The sequence below is a fragment of the Panulirus ornatus genome, chromosome 19 (assembly GCF_036320965.1).
Source record: "Panulirus ornatus isolate Po-2019 chromosome 19, ASM3632096v1, whole genome shotgun sequence".
NCBI classification, from domain to species: domain Eukaryota; kingdom Metazoa; phylum Arthropoda; class Malacostraca; order Decapoda; family Palinuridae; genus Panulirus; species Panulirus ornatus.
The window spans coordinates 65,578,520-65,603,125 of record NC_092242.1 but is presented as its reverse complement, the minus strand read 5'-3'; the positions used below and the strand labels follow the sequence as shown (position 1 = coordinate 65,603,125).

The window sequence follows — 24,606 nt, the reverse complement described above, 5'->3', positions numbered from 1 at the left end:
GCCATCCAAGTGACCCTCACCCCAGATGATACCTCACACTCTACCCTCTATAGCCAGACAACACAACCTCCCTCTCTCTGGAACCTTACCTCCAACAAGTATTAAGATGATGCCTATCGCCATCGCGCCATTCCCGATAACGAAGGTTATTATGAGGCCTACGTAGAGGAAGAAGAATCCAAAAGTTCCTGCTAATATGAAGAGGAATCCCGGACACCTGCAGCCGTTGCTAAACTGTAAACGGAAGCATTCAAATGTTAGTAACCATGTCGAGTTTACAGGAAAAGGAACAAAGCAAAGGCAGTTTGAAGTGACAATCTGTGCATGCCCGATTTCATTCAACAAATACTAGCTCTTGCAGATGACGCACGACAATGAGATATAGAAAAGACATAATACTGAATGGTCATGCTCCATACAGGACTCATGGTCCTGATGAAATTTCACCACATATGCAAAAGATTTATGCATATACGCCAGACAAAGGAATGGAAAAGGGACAAACGTCATAGTGATCAATACGAAAGGAGACTGGGAAAGGGAAACTGATTTACCACAGTGTGGGGACACGACTGGTTCTTTTTCATGTAAATGATTTTCGAAACGAGGCTGAATCATTCATCAGAGCTTGGTAGTGGTGCTAACATTATGGATCAGGTGGGAAGTAACTGGGACTGCGAAATGGTAGAGAGAGACCTGTATATTCGCTATTAGCGATTGCAACAGCTGCTCGAGTCATTCAGGAAAGTGGGGAAAAATCGTGGATAGGAAAGGGAATAAACAGGTTAGACGAAGTCTTGCACACATGGAAGGACAGTGAAAGAGGTCTTGCGGTTGGTTTCATTTCGGGCTCAGAAGAGTAATCTCTCATGAAGGACTAAGGGAAATTAAATACTTTGGTCAGTTAAAAAATATTAAATTTTCTTCACATAAATGCATGAGGGAGATGTGTGTGGAGCTGCAACGAAAAGAGGACCGTGGCCACCCTCTCCCATCTATACAAATAAATGTTAAAACATGATCATTAAACACATCTACATTCGTTACGGTACTCATAAGGAAGGACCTCCGGACATCTAAAAATTTTTACTCAAACGAGCCAACAAAATCTGAACTATTCATCCCTATCTTACTGCCTGTGAGCAGGTCTCTCTAATCGAAGATTTTAGACTTGCACCAGAGGATCTCAACTGTGCCCACAGGTCTGGTCATTCCAAATGAAAAGTATTGCTACTGGAGATCAAATTACCTTGTCGAAGCATTACACTTCATACTGCAAACCAAACACTGATGAACCGATATCTCAACAACGAATCTTGAACAAGATGCCCTGATTCAATCCATTGACATCACGTCGACCCCGGTATACCACATCGATCCAATTAACTATTCCTTGCCCGCCTTTCACCCTCCTGCATGTTCAGGCCCCGATCACTCAAAATCTTTCACTCCATCTTTCCACCTCCAATTTGGTCTCCTACTTCTCCTCGTTCCCTCCACCTCCGACATATATCCTCTTGGTCAATCTTTCCTCACTCATTCTCTCCATGTGCCCAAACCATTTCAAAACACCCTCTTCTGCTCTCTCAACCACGCTCTTCTTATTTCCACACATCTCTCTTACCCTTATATTACTTACTCGATCAGACCACCTCACACCACATTGTCCTCAAACATCTCATTTCCAGCACATCCACCCTCCTGCGCACAACTCTATCCATAGCCCACGCCTCGCAACCATAAAACATAGTGGGAACCACTATTCCTTCAAACATACCCATTTTTGCTTTCCGAGATAATGTTCTCGACTTCCACACATTCTTCAAGGCTCCCAGGATTTTCGCCCCCTCCCCCACCCTATGATTCACTTCCGCTTCTATGGTTCCATCCGCTGCCAGATCCACTCCTAGATATGTAAAACTTTACTTCCTCCAGTTTTTCTCCATTCAAACTTACCTCCCAATTGACTTGACCCTCAACCCTACTGTACCTAATAACCTTGCTCTTATTCACATTTACTCTTAACTTCTTTCACACACTTTACCAAAATCAGTCACCAGCTTCTGCAGTTTCTCACATGAATCAGCCACCAGCGCTGTATCATCAGCGAACAACAACTGACTCACTTCCCAAGCTCTCTCATCCCCAACAGACTGCATACTTGACCCTCTTTCCAAAACTCTTGCATTCACCTCCATTTGTTTATGGATGGGGTTGTTACCCCATCCATAAACAAATTAAACAACCATGGAGACATCACACACCCCTGCCGAACACCTACATTCACTGAGAACCAATCACTTTCCTCTCTTCCTACACGTACACATGCCTTACATCCTCGATAAAAACTTCACTGCTTCTAACAACTTGCCTCCCACACCATATATTCTTAGTACCTTCCACAGAGCATCTCTTAACTCTATCATATGCCTTCTCCAGATCCATAAATGCTACATACAAATCCATTTGCTTTTCTAAGTATTTCTCATATATAAAGGGGTTCCCCACATACTATAGGTTCAGTCATCCTCGTCTGTAAGGAAAACCTTTCAATGGGGGTTGAGTGAATGCACCTTAGCGAGTGCAGTGCTTACCTTGACTCCTCTTTGTAAATACGGGTTGCATCTATTTAGGCTCCGACTGTCTACCATAACAGGCTGTTGTATGACTATGACTTGCGGTGCTGGCCGGTCTTGCTGCTCTTCCTGCTGCATTGTTTCCGATTACTTCTGCTTTTATGTACTTCAGTCAGCTCGTAGTTTCGTAGAAAGCCTCTGAAATATCACAGTTAATCGTTAATTTTATCGATTTCATACTAGTTTCTCGCGTTCACAAAGTAGCGCTTAGAAACATAAGAAATACCTCATTCGCATACATGGTATGTAAACCAATAAACTCAGATGTGCTCGACGATTAAGTAGTATGATAAAGAAATGTGGGCACCATGAGCGTAGACATGACTTCCCTTGCAAATGGGTAATTACATCAATATTGGGGAAAGACTCAGAGAATTTAAGTGTATTCTGAGGATTTGACCATTACAGGGTAGTGGCGTTTATGTACGTGTGATAGGGCTTACCACACATCAAGAAAAAAAAAAGTTGCGAAGTTGAATCAAATTACTCGCCTACGTGTTGTGTACTGGAGAGAGAGAAGAGAGAAAGCGAGTACATGTTTGCGGAATTGGCAGCAGCCTACGTGTGGGTGACCCAGAAAGAACAGACTGTAACCCTGTGGCCAAGGGAGTAAATCATGTACAACCACTTTGGTGCAGTTTCACTTCTGCAACAGTCTTCAATCCCCTACCACTTACACAGCGAGTAGTGCCGGCAACACCTGCCCAGCAGACAGTGGTTGTTTAACATTCACTACACGAACGGAGGAGAAGTGTTTCTAGCGAGATTTCGCTACATTAGCCAAGGACAGAGCATAGATTTCGCGGTATTCCCAAGGAGCATGGGAGACTTTCCTAGCGGCCTCCCTTCCGTTACGTAATCAGACGCTAACTTAAAAAAAAAATTAAGCGAGGGAGAATCGGTTCTAAAGACAACGTATGGATTTAATAACTTCTTTATTTACTCCGATGCAAAGGCAAAAAAAAATAAAAAGCTTTACATACCACATCCATTGATTCATCCTGCTCGGAATGTGAATAGCTATAGACGAAACATTTAGGAAATCTGTTATGGTACCTTACGACACCGCCCACTGTTATACGTTGCCAAATTTAGGGTTACAAACGTCCAGTTCTGCACTACGAAAGGAAAAAAAAATAATTCAATATCACCGCAGATCTTTCTAGTAAACTTATATTCACACTTGTCAATGATGCATGTTATTCCACCCCTGGAATAAGCAAGTCTTTTCTATTCGTTTTCAGTCACTAAATTTAGAAAATAAAATACGAAATCGGCAACTTTCAGACGGCTATCGTCATGCTGTCGCCACCGCCATATTCTTGCCTGAACTTTTTAAAACATTTTCTGTAATTCCCAACAAACAGTTCCTTCACTGTGGATTTTCTTTCACTCGTTTGCTCGCACGATATCAGGCGACCGAGCCACCTTAACAGGAAACCACGACCAGGCCAGTACGATGGCACAAACTCCAAATGATTCCGACGAGTGCGCAAGGGTGTGATGCTCACTAGACGTTGTCGTCCAACTACTGAGCTCGCATGTCCAAGGTCTTCCACAACTCTACTTCCAGGAACCACAAGCAGGATTCCCTCGGCTGTGTGCACGTTCCCATAAAAGTGTTGTACCCGCCTTCATTTATGAAAAGCTGTAAAACATGTAACCTACTACTACGGTTCTTTCAGTTTTATCAGTTACATTTCGATTATTCTAGTTCTCTGTTTAGATTATTTCATTTCAGTTACATTTCGATTATTTCATCAATTACATTTAGATTATTTATCAATTACATTTCGATTATTTCATTTCTATTTTCTATTGCAGTTCTCGGTCACATTTGCATAAAGTTCCACCTGTATATATCAGCTCCTTCTTGCTGGGTGGCTTTGGTAGTGTTGAACGACATATACACACACCTCAGGAGGTGACGGTGGCAACTGTGGTGTACGTCACTTCCTCCACGAGTATTCGATGGGTCGAGGTGAACGACCGACTGTGCCTTGATCATCCTCGGTAGTCGATACTGACTCATGGCAGGCCGAGACAGCCATTCATGCTTGTGTCAGAAACCCCAGGGCGCCTTGCATAAGGCGCCGTCATTTGTAACCAGCCTCTATTATTTTTTCTTTAAAGATTTCATTCCATTTTGTATGGAGTACTACTCGCGTATCCAAGTGGTTCTTAGTCCTCCATCCTAAATGGCGAGAATAGTCCCAAAAAGCCTCTGATTCTCCATGCATCATGCCTTTCGTCTCAAAAAAAAAAAAAATGCTATGGCCCTTTTCCCGATCTATCACAGGGTCGCCGGATTCTTAAAGAGATTTGTAATAAATCCCAACCACCATAGTTTAGGTCCTGAGGCTCCCAACTTTGTTTTTAAGATTATCTATTACAGCTAAAGAGAAAAAGGGAAAAGCTTTCTAAACACTATTAAATGATGTAAAAATGGTGAAAGTTCGTTTTTAAGATAATCTGTTACTAGAAAGGACAGAAAATGGCAGGGAATTTTTCAGGGAAACTTTTTTGATCAATTCAGCTCCCAACCACCATGGTTTGGATTCCGGGACAAGCCACACCGTTGCTTTCCACATTAAGTTTAGTTAGTCCCACTAGTCTTTTCCCTCTTCCTACACCTAGTCACGCTAGTCTTATCCCTCTTCCTACATCCTTTCTGCGTTTAAATGCACAGCCCTAACCAATTCTCAACATTCATTTTCTCTTATTCTTTGCTCATACACCAGGTATGGCCTTTAATTTGTCTCGTACCATCTGTGTCGCTTTATGTATATAATTCATGGTTTCTCTAGTAAAATCTCGAGAGAAAGAATTCCACCTCTTGGATAAACATCAATTGGCTCTTCAAATCAAAGGCATTAAGAAAAGATGAAAGTTGGATGGATATTTTATCAAAATTGCATCAGTAAAGTAGTTTTATAAAAGTTTTATATTAGTATTTTTTACATAGTCACATGCTAACCAAGAGGAACAATGAAACAAGTCTCGTGTGCACTTCCGTGTATTACATCTTTAAGGAAGACTTGGTGTCATTCCTAGTCTTCCCTGAAAAAGCAATACAGGAAAGTGCACTCGAGACTTAATACAGACCTAATGTCTTGGGCATAATTTGCCTGGATGCTTGGTGTGGCGAATTTAAAAAAGGATCTTAATAAGTTTTGTACAAATGTGGTAACCACTAAACCGAAAAAAAAAAAAAAAGCACCGATAACGTTCATTACTGTATGAAAACGTGTGTCCAGTGGCCAACAGGAAGATCTGGGGAAATTATAAGCAGGGATACAGCCCTTGTCAGCAAGTTCAGAGAGCAGTAGAAAGTTATCCATATTGGTTAACAAATGCAGGGAAAAACCCACAAGGAAACGAAAAACCCGAAGTTTCAAACACTCGTATAATTTCATCGTCAAGAGAGTACGGAAGGATGGAGCCGGAGTACAATATACCAGCCGCCACTGGCAGTCGTAAATCAGTAAAGTGAAGGGATTAGGCCACAAGTCATCCTCGACAATCTCACCTCAATTACTCGTGACCTTCACCTGTTAATTCGTTTGCCTGCTCCGCCTAGTGGTGGCTGGTATGTTATATTCTGGCTACGATTTGTACTCGGTCCTAACAATTACACGAAAGCGCTCGGGACTTTGCATTTTCTGATTTCGCTCAGTTTCATAATTGCATCTCGTGTACACTCGCATCTGTACTTTTTTGCGCGCGCACACGCATATTATATATGGGTACGAACTTGTTTACCTATATAATAGACACCAAGATGTGCACACGAGGATAAAACCACCTCTAACCAGCATATAGAAGTCTTTAGTGGGAAACCACTTCTCCAGAAGGGAAAATTATGGGGGAATATCACTACGTCCCGAGGAATAAATTATACCCCTATGCTTATGGGAGAGGCGGTCGTTAGACCTAATGTCTACAATAGCTACTTTGTACACTTCATAAAAATGCATGCTCTCACCCCGCACAGTAGAGAAAATAAATAAATCTAGCATTGTTATGCACAATCAATAGAAACCTTCCGAGTCCCTTCTCCGTACTATACAAATTGGCAATTTCAAGTCTGCATAGGCAGGAGCTCCAATACAGCTCTTCGGCATACTCAACAGGACTGTTTAGAGAAATGACCGAGAAAAGGTATTTCTCAAGTACCGCATGCAAGGTGGGCGGAACTCTAGGCTAAGCCTTCCCGATGGCATGGGGCGACGGAGAGTATACAAGCCCCCGAAGGCCAAAACTGAGCTAGATACGGAATATTTCACTACCAGAGATTCTCCTCGTGGTAAACACGTCCTACCATGTCCTGTCAATCCGATCCTACGTTCTTGTAAGGAATATATAGAGTTCCCTACTTGCAAACGTTTTAAGGAAAAGAGTTCTATTACACTAAGTCAACTGACCTGGAACGTGTGTATACTGTGCATTTCTAATGGCCTCTTCATACGAAGGAGGAAGGTCGTCCTCAATGAGCTGCGAGGATATAGGAGCAGTAGGACTCCACAGGTCCGTACGTCCATCAAGTGATGGTGGCGGTAACGGCGATGGGTTGTTAACCTGTGCTACAGTTGACGACGCTGGCCAGCTTGCCTCTTGTCCTTCAATCGAGGTTGATGGGTAGTCAACCTCATGCACTGTGGGTGGGAACTGATAAGTAGTGGTTCCTACTCCGACATCTGGGTCGGGGAGAGCAACCACTGGCCTGGAGGAGTACTTGATGCGGTCTGGATGGTCTGGAGGCAAGGCGTTGTAGTCCCGACGAGCGATGAAACCCAACCGGCAGCTGGTTATGGCACAAGCACCTGCACAAATGTGGAAAAATAATAAATTTCATTCCCTTTGATTTCTGCTGAAGAAGGTTTTCGTGAATATGTAATTCAGCCATATTCTTCCAAACATTATTTTGGGAAAATGGACGTAAATAAATATCTTAAGAAATCCCTATATTCTAAATAACATGGAATCATGCGTCAGATCAAAGGACGTGTTATCGTTTATGAATAAAGTGCATGAAGTATCCTCAGTGCTCTTCAAGTCCAAAACTTAGTCTTATTGGTACAATAAAATATTTCACCCATATTAAAGATTTACCTCAAAGACATTGGGTTTCCTGTATCCTACTATTTATATACTCGCCTCAATGATCTGATAACTGTCCCCCTATCTTAGGGGGACAGTGACGAAGGTTCAGTAACCAGCACGTCTGTCGATTGCTCCATATACTAACCGTTACTTTTTAAGTCTCTCCCCTTGTACTCGACGAGAGGATGTGGCTCCAAAAATAACCCAACAACTTGGTCCAAAGGACACCGATCGTACATGTGGTAATAGTAGTAGTAATTCTCTCTCTCTCTCTCTCTCTCTCTCTCTCTCTCTCTCTCTCTCTCTCTCTCTCTCTCTCTCTCTCTCTCCTTACCTCCAAGGATTAGCATGCCAAGTCCGAATGCCAACAAGTCATCAATCCTGGAGAACATTACCATGCCCAAGAGCAGGACCAGAAACCCTCCAACACCCAGGACAACAATGGAAGTTCCCGGGATTGTGCAGCCGTTACTCATCTGTAACAAGATACACTAACGTCAGTGACAATGTCGTTACAGAAGGTGTGGATAAAACGACGGCAGTTTTGAAAACAAGTGGGTATGCTATGCAAGCAAGATTTCGTGCACACAAAAAACTCAGATATCTGTCCGATAGGACGCACTCCTAGAGATCTTAAACACATAAACAAGAAGGCACTTTAAACAATTATCTTCGTCTAAGACGATATCGGACAGGGGGGCCATATCTAAATGGAATGAGGTCACTAGATACGTGCCGCAAGGTTCGGTTCTGGGACCATAAATATTCTAAATGGCCTGCCAGAAGGTATGGACTCCTACCTGAACATGTTTGTGGAAGATACAGAGGTCATGAAACCGTGTAAAGAGAATGGCATTAGCCTGGTACCTTGTTGAAATGTAACACGACTAATTGCACAGAGTGGTGTGCCACAGGGGTAGCTCCTAGGCCCAATTCCCCTAATATACATTAATGACCTAGATCACTTGTATCCAAGATCTCCAAAACTGTTAACGATACCAAACTAGGAGGTAGAGCTGTAAACAGGCGGGACAAATTATTCAGAGAGATCTCGCCTTACTAGCAGAGTGGTCAGACAGATTGCGTATGAAGTTTGATGTAGAAAAGTGTAAATTTATGCATTTTCGAGAATAATACATTACGAATACAAACCATGAAAATTCTCCAACTTATTATAAAGATTACCTCAAGAATTGGCCATAATCTTAAGTACATTAAACAGTGTCAAGCAGCAAATAAAAAAATAAAACCAAATGTTAGGTTTCAAAGCAAAGAACATATTACAAGACAGCAGAAACAAATTATTTTGTAGCAAGTCCACACATTGAATATGCAGTTCAGTTTTGGTCCCCAAACTATATAAAAGAAAAATTAAAAAATACAAAGACGGGCGACAAGACTGATCCTATCCCTTAGAAATCTGGCATACGAATATTCCAAAACGACTGGATCTCTTCTCTTTAAATACGTAGACTGAGTAGACTTAAGGTACCGTCAGACGTAGTGAAATCTAATACTATAAATACCTTCAAGAATAGTTTTAAACATTTTATAAATTCGGGTACACTCAGAAAAAAAGCCAGAAATAAAATTCATAAACGAAAGCGTTAACGAGGACAGTGCAAGGATAATATGCATGAGCCGGGAATCTGCGATAGACCAGACAACCCAGTTGTGGGCCAATCAGGCCTCCAGTTATCAGTCTCGTGTAAGTCATGAATAAAAACTTAACGACAGTCTAGGAAGTTCCAAAGAGGGAGGGGGGTCTTACAAGTGTAGCAGAGCTCCTTACCCGGACTGTTCATCAGAGACGTATCACACGGTTGGGCGTCGCAAAAGGCATGCCGTGCATAGGTCGGCCTTACGCCCACTGGTATACTTCAAAAATTTTCCATAGGAACTGGACTTGTACGATCTGTTGAACTAAGAGGGTTCAATGCTCCTACACCCTAGAGGTACACTTTCCAGTTGGGGGTTTCAAGTCACTTAATCTTTCAAATAGTTTATATTTTGTAGGGTATCAAATGTTAATTACCTTTAACCCTCTTCGTAGATGTGGGGGCAGTAGATCCTCAGTTCGCCTGCGAGCAACAACTGGCTGTTGAACAACTACGACCTGTGGTCCTGCCTGTTGCAGCTCATCCTCCTCCATCGTTTCCCAGTTCCTGCTGCACTGCCTCTCGTTAGCCGCCTCTGCTACTGCTCTGAAAGAGTTTTGTAGGTTAGTAAAGACAAAAACATGACCGATAATTCATAACTATAGCCTAACATTTAAAGAAACTCAAGACAGTAAGGATTAACAGGCCACTTTATTGCGATTACATAGACTACATGTAAACTAGAAAAAAATGTTTAAAAAATGAGATACGAAAGTTGCACAGAGATGAGGATTAGTTTCCCCAACAAGCTTTTGTTATTAAATACTTCGAAAAAGTGAAAATAAGAAATAAATTTTTACCCACGAGATAGAACACTCCTTTGAGCAATAGCAGGTAGATGCAAGAACAAAAATGCTATGAAAGAGCACTTTTACAGGGTAGAAGGACGGGTGGGTTGGAAAATACTTCCTCTGGTATTTGAAGGTGCAACAGGCACAAAAGAGAGCGACCTTAAATACACGAAGCCTGAAATCTTTCAACACCTTAGTGAACACAAACACTCAGGGTCCGAGACCTTTCAACTACTTCACACAAGTGTACCAGACTGTGGGACTAGGTTGACCCGCGGGCTGCGGCTTCCAACAGCTTGATCGTACAACGACCCAACCCAGTAGCCTGACCTTTAGTGGTTAAATGCACAACCTCTAAAAGAGGTTACAAAAAAAAAAAAAAAAAAATTCAAGAATGCCACGGGCCGCGTGTCTTTATGTTAGCCGAAACGGCACTGGTAACCGAAGTCCGAATCGAAGCCATCTTAGGGTTAGAATATATATAATGTCCTGCCTGAGCTAGGTACCCATTTTATCAACAAACCTCTCTGGGGTGATGAACAACTATTGGTTGGTTGTGGACAGGCTGCCGAAACGAGGATTTGAAGCCATATGCTCGACCCTAAGCGGCCCATGAATGAACGAATCGCGGTTAGGAACGCTTAGTAAAATGCTACCCAATGGAGGTGTCTGGAAAACGCGAGATCCACAGTTCTCAAGTACTGAAGAGAAACCCCTGTCGAAGGTACTGACAAACTCGAAATGTCTAAGAGACACAGGGAAAAGGAAATATAATCCATCAGTGAAATACGGGAATCAATTCTTTAGTTTCCATAAAAAAACGTAAATTAAGTACTGCAAATTTCAATACCCTCTTAAGAATTACAGACGAGGACACTCATGGTTTGCCAGATGAAAGAAACTATAAAGGCAACAAGAGGCATTATTCAGAGAGCCGACAAACTACCAATTTTGAGGCTATTGACCAGACATTCAAAGACGTCGCCTTCGTATGAAAAATTCCTAAACTGGTCGCCTTTACCCCAAGGCGAAATATACCGTCATAGACTACAAGTATCGTTTTACAGGGCTAAGCTTTTTCTTAACGCTGGTATGTGAAGATGTTAAAGACACCCGTAAGAGATCTGCGAACTACTGTTAGGTTGTAACATTTTGAAGGAATCTCCCCTAAAGCAGAAATTTCTCATGGTTTTCACCCTTACAGTAGAAATTTCATGAAAACCATCAGTAATCACATCGAGACAAAACCAAGTGAAAAATTACTATATACCCTTCTCAAAAAAAAAAAAAATAAAATTCATACGCCTGGCAGAGGTGTGCAAGTTAAAGGGTCATCAAATGTAAACAGTCTTACCCAGTCGGATTTGTGTATCATTTTATTCCCCAAAACTATGGTCCTGTTCATCGTAACAATCTAATGATATTCCTTTAGTGAAGATATAAAAATGTGCCTTTTCAGAGTACGAAGACTCCTTTTTAAATCCCCCTTTCTCACCGCATTACCATACGATTTCTGGAAGGCCATTTAAAAACATACCTTGCACTCTTTCCCCGACACCAGACTCCTTAAAAAAAACTGTCGTTACACAAAGACAACACACCTATAGATAGAGCACTACACATTCTGGAGAAAAATAAAAAGGATCCCGAGAAACTGTCGTAGGTGCCCTACCCCACACAGCAAATATTATAGTGTTTTTGAAAGAGATTGAGAGTATCAAGGTAAAATGATTTCTGGAATCAGTCCACACACACACGACTTCAAAGCATGAAGATAAAGATCTACTCTTCGGATGCTTTTCACTTTGGCAAGATTACGAGGCACAAGACTACAAAAAAAAATTGCTAACTTTGATACTTAAGAGATTCCGCGAAAGCAACCAACAGGCGGCAAGTTTGGCATCACAGTAAATAAAATGGGAATTATGGCAATGTCTTAAAAAGAAAATATGTACAGCTTCCTGACTAACGTATCACCATGTTAAACCAGGCTCCCTATACTAATCCACCTACATGCTACAATGCAGTTACCTACCACTTCCACAGAACTGTTACGCTTGAAGTCATCCACGCATCGTCCCTGGGTGCCAATGGACGAAACATTTCGAAACGCTAACATATAATTATCCTAAAAACACCGCTCATAGATGGATCTTGCCACTCTAGTCTTACACGCATTGACTCTTCACTACACAGTAATCCGTAATCCATAGCGATAAAATACATCTAAAGCCATTTAACACTTGTCATTCACGAATTCTCTCTTCTTTGAAACGATACTTTCCCCACACACAGAACGGCTCAGTCCGAATTATTGAGAAAATGGTAGACTGGCAACATTCACGGAGCCGGCGTCGTACAACTGCCCTACTCCGCCATCCAGGGCTTGGCCTCCACCGTTTTCTAACTATGGCACCTGATGTTTCCAGATCATTTTCCATCCATTCTACTCATTCATGGCCGTCGCCGGAGATTTTTCTAATCTCTCACTACCACGGGTTTTGAGAGAAGGCGTCGATTTCATTCCAGGAACCACCAGGCCAGTATTTTTCAGGACGCAAACGACGGTAAGTCTCGCGAGAAAGGGGACTGTGTGTGTGTGTGTGTGCACCACGGTGGCGTCGACGACCAACGACTGAATCAAGGTTCCAGCTGACCCGCTTTGCCCCAGACTTCTCCACACAGGCAACTCCTCAACTTTCCAAGTTACCACAACATCCACACACACACACACACACACACAAGCGCGCTTAATTTAACCTTTTACATGCTTAATTTAACTCTGTTCTTTTTTAAAGCGATTACTTAAATGTTATTAAGAAGTTTTAACTTTGTAGATTGTTAAAATGACGGGACGAGCTGGTATAGGTGGGATGGAGGTTTGAGAGAAATTCACTTGGTGCCGGATATTACACGTGTTGAAGATTGTGTGTGTTGTGTACACACAATGTAATATAACAGTCTCGGAAGCGAAATCAACTACAGGAGGATAGCTTTCACGGTGCAAATATACTTCGGTGGCATATATATATACATACCCCGTCTCGAAGCTTACTAGGAAACTGCAGGTAACCTAACCTACATGGTCTGGTATTCTGGTCACTGTCGGAGCTCATGCAATATTCTCACAGTTGCCTGGAAGCGGGTCAAGTTGCCATAAAAGTTTATTAGTCCCTAGAGCGTGACCCACAGAGAGGGAGAGGTGGGGGAAAAGTGCTGATCACCCTAGCTACTACGATCTAACACACACACACACAACGTCCCCACACACGTAGCTACTTAAGGCCAATAGACTAAAGACTATTGGGCTCTCACCTTAATTTTTTTTCTTCAAATACAGTGACACTGCCATACAAAACACCTACATCAACCTCTATAACCCCAGCCACTGTCGACTACGTCGCCGTCACATTAACAGAACGCATTGACATGGTACATCAGCTCGCACCCCTCCTACTGTCTCACTAGACCCCAACACCCTGTCCCCTCCAGGCTGTCCAGTCCACCAGGAACCCCGTCCCCTCCAGGCTGTCCAGTCTATCAGGTTTCTAGACGACCGACTAAGCTGGGAGGAACACGTCAGTACCATCATCTCATCTTTCCTTCCTTCACTCTCGTAAGACTCGAGACACCTGGATACCCAAAGCTCAAAAACGATCCTTCACGACTTTCATTCCTTTAACTTAAAATGACCTCGGGCCCGATCGTTTTAAAGGGAAAATGGGGAGGGGGTGGGGCTAAAGATGCCCCTCCTCCCATTCCAAGAATAGTTTGGGCCAAATGGGTCCCCCAGAAAGTCATTAATACGCCAGCGAGTAGGGTTTCCTCCACAAGATGCAATGAAGGGCCAAGCAACTTTATCTTTGTTGGCTTACACAACCTATCAAAAGAACTGATCCTTCAAACTCACTCACTCTCCCTCCAGCGATCACGTGGACCTCATCCAACAGTTTGGCATGATTCTGTCATCCGCGCCACCATCGCCTCCTCCCATCCGAGATCGCTCGTTTCCGAACTGCAGTCTTGAAGCGGAACAACCTCGAACCTTGAAAATAAACGATCATTAGATTACATGACCTCCATATCGGAAATTGTGTACGTAATCGTCTATACAATACCACCTACTTTCTCCTGCTCCCCCCTGGTAATGAACGCATCCATTTTCCATGTTTCAGTCGGTTAAAAAACAAAAAACTTGCCATTATCATTATACGCAATGACCACGATCAACGACACTAAATGAACTCCCGACATCTTGACAGGGATATGATTTAGAAATAAGCAAGAGACATGAACTTCAAAGTTCAACGACATTAAGGAGTTAACCGAAAGTGCGTCAAGTTTAATGAGAAAAACTTTTAATATGGATAATACTAACGTCGGTTATCAAAAGATACACACATGCCTCGAAGGGACGTCATCCAGTGGTCTGAATTTTGATAATACATTTGTGGGTAGGTTACAGGCATTTCAGAGATGGTCGATAATGATCAATCCAAACAAAAAAAAAAAAAAAAAATACTTAAGAGTAAGGATTAAATAAAGCAAAATGTGTATGATGTCAAGGATTAAAGAGGAAAATGGAGATACTATGTTTAGAAGAGTCGGGGTGTGCGTTGTCCGAAGAGGGAGAGATGGGGCATTTTATTGTTGGACTAGTTCGTACTACAAGAACGACGCATTGTTGCCAAGTTTATCACCAGAGTTTATATATTGTTTCCTGTATCATCCGTGGGTATCAAGTATCACAGTAATTCGGTCGTTATGACCTTATCTGATACAGGGTATTGTTGAAGTACTGCAATTTGGTAGATGAATAGATTTCTTGGACAGTAATCTTCGCCAGTGGTAGAGGTGTCATTACATCAAATATCGTAAAGCTTATTTAGTCCCTGCTTACACAAGGGATCTTAACCTAATGAAATAAAATACGTTAAGGCGAAACTTTCGCCGAAAACCGGCACTGTGTGGCATTTGTATGTATGGGTGGGGTTTACCGTTTGACGCCATACTTCCTCTCAAAATGCTTCGTTCGTGCCTCTACACAAGACGAAATTTTCCAAGTCCTTTTTCTAAAAGCCTGTCGTTTTACGGCGGTATAATTCTTGGGAGAGATTCTTAAACGTATGGGTTTTTGAAATATATGTAGTACACGTACAAACTCCTAACACAAATTGGCATTACGCTATTACCACTACCGTTTTCGTATTCTACCGGGTCTACTGGCATATCGAAGCAAGCTTCACGGATAAACAAAAACAAAACCTCATTTAAAGTAATAACTAATGATACCGCTAATATTTCCACAAATAAACACTTAAAAGGCAATATACATTATGCCACAGTCAACAAGATGTTCGAAAATGTTTAAACTAACGAATGTGTTACATAATGGTTACCAGCAGATTGCTGTGCGGTTTCAGGCGTACCAAGAATGACGTAAACTATTCCCCTCCGCAGTTTTATCAACAATAAGACTTTTCTAAGTCTAATAATCTAAAATATCGACGAAAAACAACTTGCAATTTCTTACGTGGTTGTTCATAGATGATGCCTAGTACCGCCGGGAGACGGTTCTGTTAGTCGGAGGCCAAGATCGTTCGCTGCCCACAGTATCCAACGAACGACTGACTGTCTGTGCATATGGGTAACTGAACTTCACGATCGAGGCGCCATCTACAATTGACGGGTCGGGTCGGGAACCACACGCCAGGCCTGGCGGGTAACGAGACAAACGCTAGTCTCGAGAATTATACCAGTTTGGCTGTAGCTACAATCTTTTTTTCCTTTTCTTTCCGTATGAGCTGATTGTACGGTCATTATATACTATTTCGCCCTTAGAGTATGAGTTGCATATTCGTGAAAACTCTACGTGGTCAGTAGCTGTCGCGTTGGGCATATTTTAACGTATTTCAGCTCAAAAGATAAACCACTTCCGAGGCATCACCAAATGCACCTTTTTCTAACCACGCGCATTACACTTAATATTCACTAGGGTGCAAGCGCTTGATACCGCCTCTCATACTGAGTCGTGTGAGAGAGAGAGAGAGAGAGAGAGAGAGAGAGAGAGAGAGAGAGAGAGAGAGAGAGAGAGAGAGAGAGGCGGCATAATCTCCTCTCACCGTTACTTAAAATGTCTAGATAGCCAACCAAACCAACCTACCCAAATAGCCCCGTGGCGGGGGTGAGGAGGAAAGGGTGTTGCAATACAGTCCTCTCTCTCTCTCTCTCTCTCTCTCCTAGCCACCTCTGTGAAGGTATAACCTGAAATGCAGCAGATGTGTGACGTACGGTAAATGGTGGTTAGAACAGATTCTGTCTGAAACCCTCCCCTCCCACCAAGACCTACTCTGTGTGACTCTACACTTTAGAGAAGAACTTACCGCTTCGTAAATAATTCATTATTATTTATTTTCTTTTTTTGTCCCCTTCTCTTCCCCTTATATAAGTGTGAGGAGGAGGACCTGACTGGCTTCCATTCCCTAGTCAGCTTAAAGACAACCCAGCCCCTTGTCATGCGGCAGAGGAACGAGTGGGTGACTCACAACTGACTCACAACTCAAAATGGGAGTGATTCACAACCCAAAATTGGATTCAGTCGTAAAATGGACGTGCTCATAGAACACCCACGATGTCTCGCCTAAAATATGCCATATGGTCTACATAACTGAATGAACATGGCGACAGACAGCGTGTACATGTACAGTACAGTCCAGTCGCCTGGACTATATGGAAGGCTATTTGGGCTACTGTTTTCGAGGCTATAACCCAGAAGGGGAGTTCGGGTGTATATATATAAATAACGCATAGCAACACTCCCTTATACCATTGCCCTACCATTGTTTTCCTATGAGATTTTACCAATCTGGACTGAAATCACAGAGAATACAGATGCTTTACGACAGCCCTGGGAACGAAGCAGTTGTTTTTATTCATTCATTTCTGCCTCTATCATCCCCGTATCTCCGGTTAATAGGCGTAATTCGCTTGTGCAAACACTACGTCTCTGCGAGTTATCAACGGGTTCATTTTGCTTGGCTACCTTACGCTCCACAGTGTGAACGCGTCAAAGATTATATATATATATATATATATATATATATATATATATATATATATATATAACAGCCGCAAACTATGCTGTTCTGAATCACAGAACATTTGTAAAGGGAATGATATGTAATAAGCAGGTGCAATTTGGGGACGAGAGAGAGAGAGAGTGAATGTCATCCTATAGGAACTAGACATATACACAGTGTCTCTCGTACAGGAGAATGTAGCGTAACGGGCAAGCGACGACGTAGGGCGCTGTACGAGGCTGGCGAACTCGAACCTCGGCTGTAGACAGCGTGGGATGTCGGAGTCACCTCAAGTTATATATATCCTCCTAAGAATCTATCGTTCTGTGTGATTTCTAGAGATGATATAGTTGTAGTGATGTATCTAGTGCATTGTGATGATCCAAGGTAAGGGGGGAAATACGTCTAGTCATCCGTAATTGGGATGAGAAAAATTATGAAAGTCTTTTAGAAATACTCGGACACGTTCGTGGCGTCGGCCCTTCCCAGTAGACAGGTTACCAGTTCCTCATTTTTTCCCCCGATTATAAACGTCTACACATTATAAGTTTGCCGTCTTATTAAAGAAAACAAATTTGTGACAAAAGAGAGTTAAAATATCATTCGTCGTGTGCTTATTTTCGTAATGAATTGAGACCTTATATTTTCCTCCACTGTTCGTATTTGATTACCGATATTAAACCACTTGAACGAAGTTGTTACGGAATTGTTGCTCATCTTCCGGGACCACTTTACTTAATACGCCAACGGCCCTTAGAGACGAGTGGCATTTTACGGTCATTACCTACTAGGTGATTTGTGGCGCGAGATGAGACTAGTGTCACTGATGAATGACAAATTGAAACAGTCCCATCTAAAGTTTTACATCCCACAACGATAAATAAAAGTTTTACGCCCTATATAGGACGGTTAGTGTTGCGTAACTCTCTCTCTCTCTCTCTCTCTCTCTCTCTCTCTCTCTCTCTCTCTCCCCCCGACATCAAGAAAGCACAAGTCGGTGAGTTTCCCCCCCAAGAGACTTTTAACCTATCACCATCCTTATCTAAACATAGGAAGGGTGATGTGATATTTTTCCCTTACTCTGATCTTAATTTTCTTCTCTCTTCTTTTTTTTTCATCTTGTTCTTGTGCTTGTACTTATTCATCTTTACCTTCATCATCATCATCATCATCATCATCCTCATCTTATTTTGTCTTTCTGTACATCTTAATGTACATCATCTTCCTCTTCTTTTTCTTGTGCTTTATTCACCTCCTTCTCCTCTTCCTCCTCCTCCTCTTCTTTATCCTCCTCCTCGTCCTCGTCCTCCTCCTTCTTCTTCTTTTTCTTCTTCTTCTATCTTCCCTCCTTCTTCCTCTTTTCTCTTCCTACAAGCAGCAGTGTCAGTGGTGTCGAGGATGTATTGAAGTGAGGACTGCTTTTGACCTAACCCTCAAGAGGTCAGGTCAAAGACCAGTGGTGTTGAGGGTGGAGTGAAGCCTTCGTCAGTTGAGGGTGGAGCGAAAATGCGTTTGGTCGAGGGTGAGGTGAGGATCAAGGTTTATGAGGGGGGTTTCATGAGGATGATTTTGATAGTTATCTGGTGACCATGATGGTGGGTCATAGTGAGGGAGGCAGACATTACTTCATTCAATCGTGAATATCGGCGTTTTCCACCTTTCACTTTTTTTTACCTCATATTCTCTCCACCTTGTGTGCCTCTACTTTTTTTCCCTTATGCCTTAGCCTCAATCACGACTTTTCTCCCCGTGGGTGTAGTCCTCTGTCATATATGACAAAAAAAAGGAGTAATATGTCACTTTGATGAGAGCAAAACATACAGGCCACAAAGGAAGACCTCACAGATGCCCTCGTACTTTGTAAACACTTTCTAGATCAATGATCTCGAAATGAATTAATCTGATAATCTAAAGTGTATGGTTTGGTAAGAGGAAGGAAAGCAAACAAGCTTCGAAGTGTTTTTGAATCAAAGAGACAAAAAAGAGAGCAAGATAGGAAGGAAGGAAGGGGGATTTGGTTTCTTTCCCGAGAGAGCATTTCTCTTTTTTTTCCACCCCTCTTCTTCCCTCAGGAGGAGGAGGAGGAGGAGCCTCCTGCTGGTGCAACAAGAACGGTTGTGGCAGCCGGGGAATGAGGAGGATTTCCGCTGGTGAAGGTCTTCTTACCACAGAACCGTCTTGTTATGGTCAAGACAAAGGACATGAGGAAAACAAGAGTGTGGTACGCCTTTTTTCTGTGGTGTGGTGAAGGAAAGAGCTGTGGATATATATATATATATATATATATATATATATATATATATATATATATATATATATATATATATATTCCTACGTGGTCTATATGTACAAAGGCTTTTGGAACTGGCACTATTGTCATTGTAATGGAGGCACTTTTCTGTGTTGTGGATGGGTGTCCTATTTCTACAGAGAATAAATCTATTCCAACTTGAGCTTGAAGCTGCATCTGGTTGTATGTGTCTTCACCTACGAATGAGGGACCTGTACACACTGCACTAAGGTGCTGACATAACAGAGAATGATTCTTAGAAGATGAAGAAGAATGAGAGAACTACATCTAGAAATGAAAAAAAAAAAAAAAAAGTACAAAGGACTTGATGTCGATTGAGAAATACTTAGATTTACTAATAACAGACGGTTCCATCGTAGGGAATGATGTAGGAGGCGCCTTACCACTTCAAGACAGTGCAGATCAAGAGATGAATTTGATGGTGGATGATGTGTTCATTAACCTCCGCCTCACCCGGCACAGAAAAGCTTCTCTGACTACAAACGAGGGACGAAGCACAAGACCCGGAGAAACTCGAAGGCTGTCTATGACTCTGCTCAAAGCATCAAGACGTCGACTCAAGGCCACTGTGCTACATGCATCAAGACGTCGTAGAAGATGAAAATGGACGAGAAAGTTCCCCTAGAAAAAAAAAAAAAAAAACTCACCTGAATATTTCCTTTGGGAAAGCTTGTGGACGGTGTATAAACCTGGTTTTCCCCACCCAACAAAGCCTCCCAGGGTCAGTCAACAGTGACTCTTAACAGCTGCTGCAGCAGCAGCAAGGTCTCACTCCGTCAGGAGAAAATATCTGAAGGAGGTTTGGATCTCAATGTAGGTTGCGTCCTCCAGTGAACAAAATGATCATAACTGAGTCGTACACAGACCTCACAATAGCCAGTTTTAGAGAGAGAGAGAGAGAGAGAGAGAGAGAGAGAGAGAGAGAGAGAGAGAGAGAGAGAGAGAGAGAGAGCTCTTGCATGTTTCCTCGACAGATATAACATCAAAATATCCCCCTCACCAGGGGCGTATCTAAGGGAAATAGCGCCTATGGCAAGCACTGAAATTGCGCCCATGGCTTGATGATAAATGTACATTCAGTGAATGTTTATAAAAATATATACAGTGTAATTAAAAACTGTTGAAGAGTTAGGCCAAACTTAAATTCATAAAAACTCTCAAATTTCATCAAAATTGTAACGTAGAAGCGGTAATGCAACTGATAGTAGCAAAATATTATTATAGTTGAAAAGTAGGCGAGTTTCTTTTTCATCTCACAAAACCAAACCGTTAAAAATGTTAATCAGGTAGCATAGGTCAAAAAACAAATCTGTTGAGTGGCGTCCCCCTTCAAGTGACGCCCAGGGCACCTGCCCTACCTGCCACACTCTAGATACGCCACTGTAACTATTACCTTCAATTTTGGGTATTTTTTCTGAGAAAATAAGGTTTTCTTGAAAGACTCATTATAAGAAGTATTTTCGTGCGGAATACAAATCTGGTGTTAAACTAAGGTCTAATCCTCTTAATGACACCAAATTAAGCTGTTGAATGAAGTCATTTTTTGAAATATTTCTGTTCCTTTGCATCGTATTACTGTGTATGTACCGGTGACTGAAAGCATTAAGATATTTTTTTCCATCATTATTTCATGTATAGAAGTGTTTGAATACTTTATCTCTCAGTTTTGAAACAAAAGAGAGAGATCACAACCAGGAAGGGCTGGTCTTGGGAACCGACCGCTTCTGGACATATTATCTTCAACAAGTGTTCATGAAGCTGGTGGTACGAGACTTGACCACGAGGGGGTCCAAGACGATGACACATGACCCTCCTTATCTCGCCCAACACTCCGTGCTTTACGAGGCGCCACAAATATTCCCTTAAACCACACTGTCGCATTAATCCTGTGTGGTAGAACGTGTACCATTCAAGCGCCTCCTTTCCCCCCCTTTTACCCAGAGCCGAAAAAAGGGGTGGTTTGAGGGTTGGGTCTTGTTTACAGTTAACTACAGTATCGTTGAAGGGTCCTGCTTAACAGCTTTTTATTCCTTATTATCTACACAACAGTTTGTGTAACTGCCTGGTTTGTACGAGGGAGAGTATTTCTACACTCGTGGGTCGTCCCCCCATCTTTGGAACTTTCTCTACTCTCGTACGATTTTCTATCCTTCTGCCTCATGATGTCTGCAGTCACATTCTTATCTTTCATTTCATTCCAGTCATCCACTGTTCTTGTACTGTGAAAGTGTGTGTGTGTGTGTGTGTGTGTGTGTGTGTGTGTGTGTGTGTGTGTTTGTGTGGCTCTCATAAGTGGCATCTTTCCTATCCTCTCGCGGTCGTTATTGACCAGGAAGACAGAGTGCAATGGCTGTCCTCCATCAGAAAACCTCGTCACAGACCATCAGGTCTACTGCTTTCCTCCAGCAGGTCACCTCGTCACAGACCATTCAGGTCTACTGCTCTCTGTCCTCCAGCAGGTCACCTCGCCACAGACCACCAGGTCGTCTGATATCTTCCCCTTCCCACTTAACCCCATACACGTCCCCTTCCTGCCCACAATATCCTACGTTTCGTAAACTCCATCATTCACCTTCATACACCTATTCACCATTTTCTTTCGGACATTCATCTTTTTTTTTCCCCATTCTTGCCTCATTTCGATGTGTTAACTCCTCCTCCTCCTCCTCCTCACCCACATCTTTATATCTGGGTTAACATCTTAATTCAGCTGCGTCCTGCCCAACGCATCAGCTCTTCGTGGCCGAGACTTTGTCTTAGTCTTGCCCCAGCACCTTCTATATTCTATATATCATTTCTAAGTCGTTCGAGCCAGCTTCCTTAAAAGGCTCCTTATCTTATCGGTACTGCTGGGGTTTAAGCTATTATCGAATAAGGTCCAGCATATCTTCTGTGTAACACAGGGTTCTCCTGTGCTACGTACTTTCCACGACCATCCACCCTCTGCTCACCCCATGGATCATCACTACCCCCCCAACGTATCCCCTCCATTTAGCCAAGCGGTAAGCTCACTCAGGCAAAAACGGGTCGGCTATAAAAGCAATTGGAACGGCGTAGCTAGGCGGTCGGGCCGCTGAGGGAGTGTGGCACAGACGCATCGCTCAGGCCTGCCTCCCTGTACCGTCGGGGAGGCAGAGGGAGAGTGTGGCACAGAAGCATTGCCCAGGTCTCAGTGCGCCGTGTGGCTGAGTGAAAGTGGCACAGAGGCATTGCTTTATTAATAGCAGTCCTTAACACTGACCCCTAGGCTCTATGCCTAGCACTGGTCCTAGCTCTTAACACCCGGCTCTATCCCTTGGCGCTAGCACTGACGCACACCCTTAGCTCCTAGCTCTCACCCTAGGCACTTGTCCCTGACTCTAACTCTAAACGCCTGTCCCTAATCCTGCCCCTGATACTAAATCTAGCCCAAATACTGCCTGATATAGCCCCTAGCCCTGAACCTTCACCCTAGCTTTACCCCTGTCGTAAGCAGCACCCCCTGCTACTGGGGGAAAAGCCTCTCCCCTGCTACCAACCCAGCTCACCCTGGGGGAAATTGCCTCCCTAACGGCGCGCTGAGTGAGCAAATAAAATGGAAAATACAGACGAACAAGCTGCCACTGAACCATCCGTATCATGTTTTAAAGACAACCTGATTATATATATATATATATATATATATATATATATATATATATATATATATATATATCCAATGTCGTCGTGGCTGTAATCAGTGTACATTTGTCGTGTACTTCTCCTGTACTTGTCGCTATTTGTTACGACTCTCGTGTTTTCCCTCGCGCCAACCACTCGATTCTAAGTGGGTTATCAGGGTGGGTCATTGCTCGTAAAGACACACCCCCTCCCCCTCCACCCGATACTTCCAGCCACAGTTAAGTAATACTGTAGTAAAAGGAAAATATATAAAAAATCTTTTAGACTCAACTTGTGGGTGTGGGGGTGGAAGGGAGAGGCAGTTGAGACCACCTCTCATTGCTTCAAAATCAGAGTCCGTCCTTTAGGAAAAGAGCCAACGTCTGTCGTATCTATAGAGAAGAGGAGGAGGAGTGGGTGGCAGGGATGGAGACGAGGTCTCACTTACAAGAGCGAGTACGAGGCAATCCGCTATAACCATTTGTTCACTTTATATTTTCCTTAATCCCACCCCGGCACTCTCTCTCTCTCTCTCTCTTTCTCTCTCTCTCTCTCTCTCTCTCTCTCTCTCTCTCTCTCTCTCTCTCTCTCTCTCCTTTATTGGTTTTGGGCCAAAAAAATAAAAAAAAGGAATAAGGATATGTATCCTACGTGTCCAGCATCTCCGGATCACTCTCGAGCCCAACTAAGCCATTCCATCCTCCTTAATACCACAAGAAAACCTCTCCTTAAATATCAGGGAGTACCCTTGCTTAAGATACGATATATATATATATATATATATATATATATATATATATATATATATATATATATATATATATATATATATACACACACACTACGTGACATGTGAATTTGGAGGGAGAACTGTGTGTAATAAGAGTTTCGCAGTAATATACATATACACTGTAGACCTTATCGTAGGTAATCATTAGGATGATAAGTAGAATGAGGGATTTTACGAGCAGGTATAAGCCATTTTGGGTAAGTGGGGGCCGAGAGAATGGCTCGGCCTTACCATTCACCAAACTGCATCTATATATATATGTATATATATATATATATATATATATATATATATATATATATATATATATATATATATATATATATATATATATCAGAATTTCACAGTAAGCAAAGTATAATATAGAAGCCATGCTCATAGGCACAAGCCATAGGAAAGTTTTAGTGACGTAAGAACGAAGGGAAGAGGGAGAGAGAGAGAGAGAGAGAGAGAGAGAGAGAGAGAGAGAGAGAGAGAGAGAGAGAGAGAGGTGAGGAAGAAGAAACCTTTTTTCTCTCTCTTTTTGGAACATCTATTTTCTCTTTCTTTCTTCTTGGTGGCTGTAATATGAAGGTTGCCCGAGCCGTAGCAAAACTGCT

The 24,606-nt window shown here is 42.5% G+C and overlaps 1 protein-coding gene across 15 annotated transcripts in view; it reads right to left on the bottom strand.

The window, feature by feature from the left end:
• Positions 1-24,606, bottom strand: part of LOC139755627 (uncharacterized) — a 289,236-nt gene that overhangs the window by 4,518 nt on the left and 260,112 nt on the right. Inside the window, exons 1-7 of one of the 15 annotated variants that reach the window (XM_071674206.1) lie at positions 15,722-15,877; positions 14,095-14,233; positions 9,775-9,943; positions 8,074-8,215; positions 7,061-7,459; positions 2,595-2,774; positions 90-234 (exon numbers count right to left, since the gene is read on the bottom strand). In XM_071674206.1, the coding sequence (XP_071530307.1) occupies positions 2,749-2,774; positions 7,061-7,459; positions 8,074-8,215; positions 9,775-9,891 (684 nt within the window). In that variant the 5' untranslated portion in view covers positions 9,892-9,943; positions 14,095-14,233; positions 15,722-15,877 and the 3' untranslated portion in view covers positions 90-234; positions 2,595-2,748. Of the gene's footprint in view, positions 1-89; positions 235-2,594; positions 2,775-3,313; positions 3,587-3,962; positions 3,980-4,027; positions 7,460-8,073; positions 8,216-9,774; positions 9,944-12,223; positions 12,821-14,094; positions 14,234-15,721; positions 15,878-24,606 lie in introns of those variants that run through there. The other 14 variants (XM_071674205.1, XM_071674207.1, XM_071674209.1 and 11 more) reach the window with 14 other exon arrangements.